Genomic DNA, 11,300 nt, shown 5'->3' on the forward strand with positions numbered 1-11,300 from the left:
CTGAGGAGCCCCCGCCGCCACATCCGGCGGCGGGCGGAAGCGGCGCGCGGCCCCCGCTCGCCTCCATGACGACGGGCCGGGCAGCGCCAGCCGGGCCGCCCGCCCCGGGGCTCGGAAACGGCACCGGAACGGGGCAGGAGCCGCCATCGGACGGATCGTTCGGGGTCCCGGTAGATCGGTACCTGAGCCGACAGGCGCGGCCCTGGAGCTGAGGTGCGGTAACGGACGCGGAGCCACCACACACACGCAGAATCACCAGTATGGCAGCAGGGCCCTCAGACTGGGAAGAACGGGGGCCAGGGGCTGCACCACCACCACCCCGTGATCCAGCGGTTGCCCTCCAGTTCTGCACCTCCTAGGTATTAATGCTGATATTTAAAAACCTGAGTTGTGTTTCATCCTAACTGCTGCCCAAGTGGACCGACAAGGGAGATTAAACTTTCACAAAATGCCACTGGAATTCCTTGGTGTTTTGTTTTGAATGGGGAATGGCTGGAAAATACTGAATCTGGGCTGTTTGCGCTTCATCTGCAGACAGTATGACAGAAACAGCAAATCAAAGCTAACCACAACATTCAGCAAGTAGGCTGTTCGCTTTGAAGCTTACAACACATAATTGAAATGTGATTAATTCCTTTGCTCCTTAACACTTAGAAGAAGCCTTCACATAAAATTCTTATTCATTGTAACAGATTGTGAAAGTCAAAAGAGGCCTTTGCCTAATTATTTTCTCTTCCTGCAGATCTATCTAGCTGCCTCAGAAGAGGTCTGTGAAAAGGCCACAAGAGTATGTGCCTCAAAGTGAAGGCTGAAAATACATTTTCTTTTCATGTGCTTCCCAGCTACAAGTATGCCTGCAGTTCTCTTTGGTCTTCATTTTCCTTTCTGCCTCCTTTTGTGCAGTAAACTTAATTGCAGCTGTATTAACACAGTCAAAAATAGTGTGTTTTACCCACTTACTAGCATATTTTTCATCACTAGAGGTCATTCTACAAGGTAACCAGCTGCACTGGTTGAGATGTTCCCGTAATTTTAACCTTTTCCCTTCTTCAAAGCCACCAAAAGAGAAGAGAGCAAAAAGAAAAGCTAAATGGCTTTAAGGAGGGGAAAAAGAGGGAGACAGAACAGGCAAAAGAAGATGGACAAAAGGTAGAACAGAGTTGCTTGGAAGGAAACCTAAACATAACCTGACTAAGTGCCAGTTTGCTGCTATGTATTCTCTTTATAGCTGGTGCAGCTGCAGCTCTCTCAGTTGCCTTAGCCAAGTCACAAATTCAGTCCTCAGCTATCCAGTTCCTAACTAAACATTTAAGCCTCATTACTCCTACCAAAATTACTTCATCCTAATATAATTCTGCTGTACCATAACATTTTTATCTACAAGAATACACACTTGAGATTTTCCTAGGAAAACGCTTGGCAACATTCTTATTTTCTGGAGCAGCTCACTGTCTAGCAGCAGGGGGCAGTACAGAGATCACAATTTTTTTTCATGAAGAAATGCAAAATACTGCCATATGGAAAGACAGGGGCTTAAACAACTTTTCACTTGATACGAGGTGTCTCTGACCTGAAAATGAAGAGGCCTTGTATGGATGCAGATGCTTTTCCATGAGAGAAGAATGGCAAGTGGCTTGTTGTCACTCACCACATTACAGGTTTGGTTTTGTCATGGTACTACGGGAGTAGCAGGAACTGTGTAATGTATAGGAACAAGTACAGAACAAAAGACTGCAACAAGCTACTAGTTGTAAAACAAGAGGCATAGATAGCAGTGCAGAAGTCTAAGAAAACAAGGTGGAATACCAGTTAGCATCTTAGTGACAGCTGAGAAGCTTTTTAAATGGGCATTACTGTAAACAGAGTGGCAAAGTTTGTTTGTCCTGGATATCACACCTTCCAGACCTACTTGTGCACCCATGACTATACTTGAAAAAACAAGATACAAAGTTTAGGAAGCCAGTAACAGAACAAATAATAATTGAATCTCTCAAATCAATATTTTCCAAACCTGTAAAAGTAGCAGGAAAAAGCAAAGCCTCCTGTCCAGACCTCCAACCAAAAGAAAGAAAAAACAGATCTAGAGGAGAAAAGCACTCAAAGGTTATTAGGTTTCCTGTAGGAGGGAAGAAATAACTCCTTCCTAAAAGAGCCAGTTCCTGTATCATTAATCATCACCTTATGCTATACAAAAATATTTGGAAGCCATCCATCATAGCACTCTTTCCATCTGGCCTGAGATAGCAAAACTAAATGCAAATGGAACATCCTACTTATATATATAGCATACAAGTATTACATTTTTACTGCAAAGCCATCTGCCTTCTCTGAAGCGAGCTGAAGCAAACCGATTTCCTGAAACAAGCCTTTTAAAAAAAAAAAAAATTCAAGCAAACAACAGCAGATTAGTTAGGACCGGCAAGTATTTACCTCTCAATTCAGGTAAAACCCAGGCTGCTGCTTGCTGTGCACGTAAGTGTATCACCTAGACAAGTGTTTTTGGAAGAACTGTGACTCCAGGGCAGGAGCAGACTTCCAAAATGGATTCTTCAGGGAGACAAGGAACAAGGATACTGAAGAAGGGTGAGCTGGAGGTCTTAAACATTAGAACAGGAAGCTTAACAAGAGGCAGGTTGGATGTGAAGAGTGGGGATAAAAAGCTTTAATTTTCCTTGGGTAACTGTGTATCTGGGACTACCCAATCTCAGCGGTTCATCTTGACATCTTGTCCACGCTTCCTATCCAGAAACTGGTGGTTTTTCTCTATCTCCCTAAGAACTTAACAAGCAAGACCATTTCAGAACTCAACTAACACAGTAACTGTCTTCTACAAACCATAGCTGCAATGAAGGAGGGAAGACAACTGGCCGGTGTTCCCCACCCCAAGAGTGCTGCAGGCTGCGACCTGTGTGCACACACTTAACCACTTTAATTCAAGGGTACTGTGGAGCAAAGAAAAACATCCAAGATTAAACATGCTGCCAAAAAGCCCCTCGACTCTACAGCCTCGTGGTGATGGCATCTACCTGCAAGAACGGTCCCAGAACTGACCAGAAATTACTGTTTTCACAGATGGGTGAAAAGACAAACAGCAGTGTTCAACTTTAGAATACTAAACCTCCTGATTACCAACACCAAAAAAAAAAAAAGGCGCCTTTCGTCTCTGCAAGTCACAGCAACACCACGCTGTACCGCAGTTCGCTCCCCTGGTCAAAGCCCGGAGGCCGCTCTCCAGCACCGCCCGGCCCATCCCCGCAGGCCTGGCTGTCGCTCCGAGCCGGACACCGGAGCCCCCACCTCTGCGGCCGCCGCCAGTGAGCGGCCTGCTGCCCGCCTGCCGGAAATAGCTGAGCACACTGGGCGGGGCTGCGGCGTGACCCTTTCCGCCGCTCCCATTGGCTAGCTCGCCGTTATCCCTTCATCGTATTGGCCAGTGCCTTCAAGTAGTTGCGCCGCGGTTGGCTGCGCCCGACGCCTTTCCCCTCTGTCAATGTTAGTCCCTCCTCCTGGGCAGCCCGCTCCGCAGTGGGGCGATCGGGCGATGCGGTGACGTCGGTGTTTGAGGGCGCTGCCATTGGCGGCAGTGGCGTGACGGGCGATGTGGCGCGTGCTGCGCCGGGCCCTTAGCGGCGGCCTCCGCGGAGCCGCCGTCCCTGAGGGGCAGCGCTGCCACCGGCCGCTCGCGTCCTGCGCCGCCCTGTGCGGGGGGAAGGCCCGGGCCCACAGGTGAGGCAGCGGAACGGAGCGGCGGCGGCCGCTCCCCGCGGGGGAAGGGGCTGCTGAGGGACGGGGCTGGGCAGAGGGGAGCGGAGGCGGCTGCTGAGGGGGCGGTGGAGGGGTGCGCGGTGGGAGCTGAGTGGAGCGTGTCTGCGGGGGGTGTGGGAAGTGCATGGGCTGCGTGTGCTGGGCAGGGAGCCCTCGGCTCTTGGTTCTTAACGATGGCGGGGGGGAAAACCCGTGCACCTGCTGTCACAGAATCAGTGTCTCACGTTGGAAGGGACCCAAAGGGATCATGGAGTCCAACTCCTGCCCCTCACAAAACCGCCTAAAACTAAACTGTATCACAGAATGTTTGGGACTGGAAGGGACCTCAAAAGATCATCCAGTCCAGTCCCCCCACCGGAGCAGGAACACCCAGATGAGGTTACACAGGAAGGCGTCCAGGCAGGTTTTGAATGTCTCCAGAGAAGAAGACTCCGCAACCCCCCTGGGCAGCCTGTTCCAGGCTCTGTCACCCTCACAGTGAAGAAGCTTCTAGTAATATTTAAGTGGAACCTCCTGTGTTCCAGTTTGTACCCGTTGCCCCTTGTCCTGTCATTGGTTGTCACCGAGAAGAGCCTGGCTCCATCCTCCTGACACTCACCCTTTACATATTTATAAACATTAATGAGGTCGCCCCTCAGTCTCCTCTTTTCCAAGCTCCAGAGCCCCAGCTCCCTCAGCCTTTCCTCACACAGGAGATGCTCCACTCTCTCCAGCAGTTCCCTGTCCTTCTGGAACTGAGGGGCCCAGAACTGGACACAATATTCCAGATGTGGTCTCACCAGGGCATATGGGTAGAACCATCGTCCCTACTTTCCCTGAAAATTGGTCCCGCTTCCTGCAGCCTGCCACAGTTTTGCCACCTGCATCAGTGTCCCTCACTGGGGTCTGAACTGAGTTGGGTCGAATGTTGTTCATGGATTTTGGTTCCATTTGAATTTCAGCTCCCATGGCAGTGCTAACAGGCTTGCATCTCACCTGAGGCTGTGAATAAGGAGCTTTAAAGAGGGCAGCGAGAGCTGAACTAAAACCAGAACATAATACAGACATCACTAAGCAGAAAATACAGAGAGATCCGGTATGGGGAATGTAACCCAGCAGTGTGTGCAGGGCACACGTTGGCTGTGGGGTGACACAAGGTGAAATTTGCCCTGGGTGAAATCTGACATTGGATTTCTTATACTACCAGCCCACTTGGCACATCTGTTCTGCAGCAGCTGCTGCATGGAGTTTCAGAGAAACAAAAAAGAAATCTAAACATCTACACGTCACATTGCAACATTTGGTATTGTGAGTAGGAAGTTTCAGAAATCCAAAGGCATTTAAAACCCCGAAAATATAATTGGTGCATGATTTAAGCCGTGTTGGACACCTAGCTTTTTGATTATTTCTCACACTCTGCCCAGAACCTTATAGATGTTAGTGTTCCTGAATGACTCTTCATTGTTTTTTTCAGTAGAACGTGTGCTGCCATCACGATGCCTGAAGTAAACACAGATCACCTGGATGAGCAGCAGGTGCAGCTCCTGGCGGAGATGTGCATCCTGATTGACGAAAACGATAAGAAGATTGGAGCAGATACCAAGAAAAACTGTCACTTGAATGAAAATATTGATAAAGGTACAGCGTGCTTACCTTCTAATTGAACCCTTAAGTTGATTGAATATTTTCAGAAATATAGCCATGATTAAATTAAAGCCTTAATCTCAGGTGCGTGTTGATTAAACCAGAGCAAGTACTTACCACACCCCTGTCCTCCCCCAGCATACAATACTGCAATGTGGAGGAACACACCACTGGAGAGAGAAATGTATGATTGTGGATATAAACTGTATGTCTTGATAAATATTTTGGAATCACATTTTTATGATAAAACAGTATTGTTTCCTATTATAGAGACATGATTCTATGTAGGCTTTCCTAAAGAATGCCACTTGCTTTGTTGTCATTCTCACTGATCGTGGTTTTCATTCGACGTTGGTCCGATTCATGAACCTCTCATAGTAGTTTGGGATCTCCTTTTCTGTACTCAGGGGGAAACATCTTCCTGGAGACTGAGGAATAATGAACTCTAAAGATGCAGAAAACAGCAATGGTACTGTTTTTGAGGGAGGCTATTGTACTCTTGCAATTCCTGAAGCATCTTGAAATTCCTTACAGTTTTTTAGGAATTTTTAAGTCATGACATTTTGATAGTTAATTTATGGATGCTGAGCCCTCCTTAGAAGCTTGCCAAAATGTGCATCTTCAGAATGGTGAACTGATTAAGTAGGACTCTTCCATTGCATTGTTGTTCTTAGCACTTTTCTGATTTCATAATGTTTTGCATAAGCTGACATAGAAACCTAAATAATAACTCTGAATTTTCTTATCAAATCCTTGTTCTTTAACATATATGAATTTTAAAAGCGGTTACCCCAAAATAAGGCATTCAAGCCTTTAAACTGTCTTCATGTGTTTTTTTCCTCCACTGTTAAATAGCTCTCTGTGTTTGTTTGTTTGTGTATTTTTAGGTTTACTGCACCGAGCTTTCAGTGTTTTCTTATTTAATACAGAAAATAAACTATTGCTGCAGCAGAGGTCAAATGCAAAAATTACATTTCCAGGTTAGTAATGAAATACATTGTATTTACCAAAATGTTTTATTTAAATCAATATTTTTAAAATACACCTGTCTAATCTTGCAGTGTAACTCATTCTGAGGTTTTAGAATTCACTACTTTGGAGAGGAGATACTTCTAAATATTTCTCAGAGTTCAAGATGTACTTATCGTGTGGATGAAGTGAGTTAATGGGAACACCAGCTTACTGTTCTGCATGTTGTTGGGAAATGATTGTTCCCCGAGATGTTTGATCCTGTTTATGCCAGTGCAGAGCCTGGAGTCGTGTTTAGTGGGGTTGGAGCCCTTGCTCTGATCACTGTGGAGAGTTTTCATTGCACCCGTGAAGATGGGCAGTCGATGTGTAGTGGGCCCTGCTGCTTGGCCGCAGTTGCACTGTGCTTCAGTGAGATGTGGACCTTTATCTGTGTATGTCTTAACAAATGCCTTCTTACCTATCGAAGGGAGACTGTGTGGCAAAACTATGTACTGCGTGATTTTTTAAGACTCCTCAACTGTTACTACCAAATGCAAATGGAAAGGCATAAATATAAGACGTGGAAGGAAAGAGAAGTAGCTTACACAAGGTGTTGGAGGACTCATAAGGCTGTCTGTTTCAGAATTTTGGATGGAAAACAAATTCAGGTGTTTCTAACCCTCTTCAACTTGAGGTTGAAACACCTATTTTTTCTTCTAAGGGAATTTTTGCTTTGGAGATTGTTTAAAAAATGATTTTTTCCTTGACTGCTAACTAATCAAAATGCTTGAGTGTAGTTTGCAGGTAATCTGACTCTATTTTAGATGCTTTTGAGCTAGACCTTTGCAGATAAAAGGTTGGCCGATCACAGTAATTTTTACTGTACTTGCAACAGAGTACAGAGGATCTGTCCTTTAAACACAGCATAAACTGCTTATTTACTTCTGCTTACTGTCAGCTGGTCTTGAAGCTCTAGGAGTATTTTCAACATTTTATTGCAAATAAACTCCCAGAAGTAATTTTAACTAGCATTTGCAGGATAAACAAGGTCTTCATAAACTGGCTGTGTGAGTAGATGCTATCTCAGCTATGAGAATGTGTGTTTTCATGTGCATCAAACACTAACCTGCAAAGTAGTACGTGGTAGAGGCAAATCCTGGTGCAAACTATGTAAGGAAAAATAAGAGGTGAAAATATCCTCCTTCCTCCCTGACCCTTCTCTGCAAAGGGAAACAAAGCTCTGATGTGTTGTATAACTGTTCTATGTCTCTAGTGGGATTTTTTTAGTGTGGTGTGGTGGGGTTTTTTTTAATGTTTTTTATTGATGCTTTATATGCGTTAAAAAATGTACTGATACAAACTTCTTGCAGATTGTTTTACCAACACTTGTTGCAGTCATCCCCTAAGCCATCCACTAGAACTGGAAGAAAATGATGCCATTGGGGTTCGGAGAGCAGCGCAGCGGCGGCTGAAAGCAGAATTAGGAATTCCCATGGAGCAGGTAAAGGGAGGGGGAGAAACAGGAATTCTTGCCAATCTTTGCCAATTTACAGACTAACTGCATCTGACAGACAGCGTCAGCCTGAAACCTAAAAGATAATTTAACTTTCGAGATACAGAGAACTTAGTGAATTTGAGACTTCTTTATCTATATTCCAGAGTCTCAAAAGCTCCTCTTAGTAAATAGTATTTTAGAATATTACACAGCTCAAACTAAATACAAGCCAAAGAGTAAATCGCCCTGTAAGAAGGGGTTGTGTTGCTTTCATGTGTAACTGTGGGTGCCAGGGCAGGCTGTCCTGCTTTGTCCTGCTGTCCCGGGGAAGGGGATGTGTCCAGCTGGACATGTTCTGTATGGTGGGAGGGCGTCACTGTGAGCTGCTGCCATTGTCCATCTACAAGTCCCTCTGCAATCCCAAGTGTTCTATGGGAAGAAGGGTGGTCTGGGCACTCGGTGCTTCTTGCAGAACAGTCCCACAGCCACTGCTGGCTGCTTTTCCCTCTGGTGGCACTTTGGAAGCGCACAGAGAGCAGGGGAAGCTGCCTCAATTATGCTTATGGTCAAAATCTCTTTCCATGTTTTGTAACTGATTCCCTTTGGGTCATGGGACACAGGAGAAGCAGCACGCTGGTGGGAAACACCGTGGTTAGCTTGTCCCAGAACTCATTAACCGGTCTGCAACTTGCACAGATCCCTGGTAGAGCAGGCTTATGTGCAGTCTGTCATGCACAGTTCTGACCTTGGCGTTGAGTAGTCATCAAGTCTTTTCCTTGGGAGGGGAGGGGTATGTGCAGGTGTTCATGTTCGTCAGCACTTGTTAAGGTCTGGTAAACATATTTAAAACTTACTATGTAGAATAAATCCTCTCAAAATATTACAGGGTGAGCCAAATTAGAGAAATGTGTAATTAATGTCATCAAAGTGCAATAAAAATTTTTTTGTAGTAATTCTTTGTGAAGAAGTACACCGAAATTGTACACTTGGGGGCAAAAATAATTGTTAAGGAAGGGGTAATAGCTGATAGTTCTTCTGCAATGCCCAGCAGTGCAATTGCTGGTGTTCGGCACTGGTTCTGACAAGTGTTTCGGTTGTAGGTACCTCCAGAAGAAATCTCCTATCTGACACGAATTCACTACAAGGCCAAGTCTGACGGGATCTGGGGTGAACATGAGATAGACTATATCTTGTTTGTACAGAAGGACGTAACGCTGAATCCCGACCCCAATGAGATCCAAAGCTACTGCTACGTGACACAGAAAGAATTGAAACAGCTTTTGGACAAAGCCTCCAAGAATGAAGTTAAGATTACTCCATGGTTTAAACTAATTGCAGAGACTTTTCTTTTTAAGTGGTGGGATAACTTATCCAACTTGAACAAATTTGTTGATCATGAAAAAATACACAGGATGTAAATTGGGGGGTAGAAGATACAGAAGGCCAGCAGCGATGTGCTGTCTCATTAATACTATGGTAGCTCGTGACTCTTGGGTGCAGAAAATTGGTCCGCCTGGAGCATGTTTAACAAATAAGTTCATAGAGAAATGGTTGTAGCAAATGTTTTTTCTTCTCTCTTCACCTCCTCTTCCCCCCAGCCCTGTTCCTCTTAGGTGAGTTAAGCTTGGTCTCATGTAAAATGGACAATGGTAACATAAATACCCCCTGGGTTCATCTTTCTCCATTACCTGGTACGATAGGAAAGACCCTCAGCCTGCGTGTGCCGGTTTGCTCTTCCTTCTTGTGCAACAGCACACTCTGGGGGGGCTTCGGGCGGGCGCCGCCTGCCCACCTCAGCCGGCAGAGCTGGCGCGTTCCCAGCGTCCTGTGGCTGCACCTTCTCAAACAACAATTAGAAATTAATTTGAGTTCTGCACTGATGATGAGAAGACTAGTTGCCTGAAGAAAAAAACAAAAATAAATTAATTCAAAGTAATCAGGATGATTTTATTTGCAGAAAGCATGTCTCTTTAGCTACTGTATTCTATAATTAACCAAACACATAAAAGTTCAAGTAATTGGATTCTCTGTGTGGACCGAGTTTCACTTTGAAGTGCTGCAACATGTGTCATAGTTTTAGATGATAAACACTGGGGGGTTGCTTTGGGTTTTTTTCCCCACCACCCTTTTCTGGTTAGTTGATGGCTGAGTACTGGAGGTCTCTTAAAAAATAAAAAGCGGGGTGTTAATTACACCTGATGTAATGATATCTATTGCATATAGGAAGTAGCCTGGCTTTGGAGAGGGATATGCACCCAGTGACTCTTCCCCATCTTCCAGAAAACAAAGGCATCGTGATACAAGCTTGTCTTTCCTGCAACATCTGCTGTAATAGTCATTCCCAGAAAACTCAATCCCCTTGAATTCTGGAATTCAGGATTGACAATTTACAGGCTTACAGTAGGTCTTAATTTCAGTTAATCAGAAACTGGATCAGGATGCAAGAACTCATCCTTTTTGATCTTGCAGTCAATTGCAAGTAACAAGTTAAATGGAAGGCTGTATTTAATAAGACAAATAATCAAGGGTATCTCAGTTTGAATTAAAGGTTTTAGTTCTCCCTCCACTCCAAAAAAATCTTAATTATGATTTCTTCTGTTAGCACACTACTGCCTCCAACTTCTCCCAGAGGTGTCTTGATAGAGAATGTTGTTCACGCCCCTTTCTCCTGGCATGTAAACCATGGCTGTAACTACTCTGTGTCTGGCTACATTTTTCCAGTGGCAAACATTTCTGTTTCTGGCACACCTCTAGTGGTTCAACACTGAGAGGTTTTGGTTGTTGAATTGATGAATTGTCTGGAAGCAAATGAGGGTGGGTGAGGGAACAGTAACACAATGTAACAGCTCCTGAACTCAGCGCCATCAGCCATGTGACCTGGGTAATACACTAGTTTTCAAATACTTAAAATACTTTAAAAATAAAATATTATCTTAAGATAATGATGAAAATACCTAACTTAAAACCTTGGACTGTTGTTGTCTTTCCAGACATTGAGCCACATGGAAAATAATCTGTGCCGTTACTACACTATAAACAACACGATGCCTATTAGCTGTCACGGAAGCAGCACAGTGCGGGGAGCGGGGCACAGATTTATTTTGGCAACATCCTCTTTTTCTAGTTCAAAGGGCCAGCTTGGAGCAAAGCTGATGAAGTTATCCTGAAGTAGAAACAATGTGCATAAGGAAGCTGAAAGCAAAGTTTTGCTAAACAGTTCTTCAAAATCCCTTTAAACTTTTGACAATAAAGTTTTTTTTGACATTGAACTTCTTTGCAGCATTATGCTTTTCATACTGAATTTATTACACAATGTAGATGAGGGAAACAATATGGATTTACACATAATGCTCCAATATGCTAAAGCTGACATCTGAGCACTCATCTTACCCTGTTGTATTTAAAGATGATAGTTCAAAAATAATAATTTTTCTTCCCCCTTAAATATTATTGAGTTTTTGTTTTA

The 11,300-nt window shown here is 44.5% G+C and overlaps 1 protein-coding gene across 2 annotated transcripts; it reads left to right on the top strand.

Annotated features, from left to right (window-relative positions):
* The first annotated feature begins 3,530 nt into the window (after window positions 1-3,530).
* Window positions 3,531-11,103, top strand: IDI1 (isopentenyl-diphosphate delta isomerase 1). Of its 2 annotated transcripts, none has more exons than XM_082044008.1 (5): window positions 3,531-3,726; window positions 5,222-5,382; window positions 6,276-6,368; window positions 7,710-7,840; window positions 8,935-11,103. In XM_082044008.1, exons 1-5 carry the CDS (start codon window positions 3,599-3,601, stop codon window positions 9,250-9,252), a joined length of 831 nt encoding a protein of 276 aa, XP_081900134.1. In that variant the 5' UTR covers window positions 3,531-3,598; the 3' UTR covers window positions 9,253-11,103. The 2 variants fall into 2 exon arrangements, with proteins under 2 accessions (XP_081900134.1, XP_081900133.1); XM_082044007.1 differs by having other exon boundaries at window positions 3,532-3,726; window positions 5,219-5,382.
* The last annotated feature ends 197 nt before the right edge of the window (window positions 11,104-11,300 follow it).

This window comes from Streptopelia decaocto (genome assembly GCF_964273445.1).
Source record: "Streptopelia decaocto genome assembly, chromosome: 2".
Classification (NCBI taxonomy): domain Eukaryota; kingdom Metazoa; phylum Chordata; class Aves; order Columbiformes; family Columbidae; genus Streptopelia; species Streptopelia decaocto.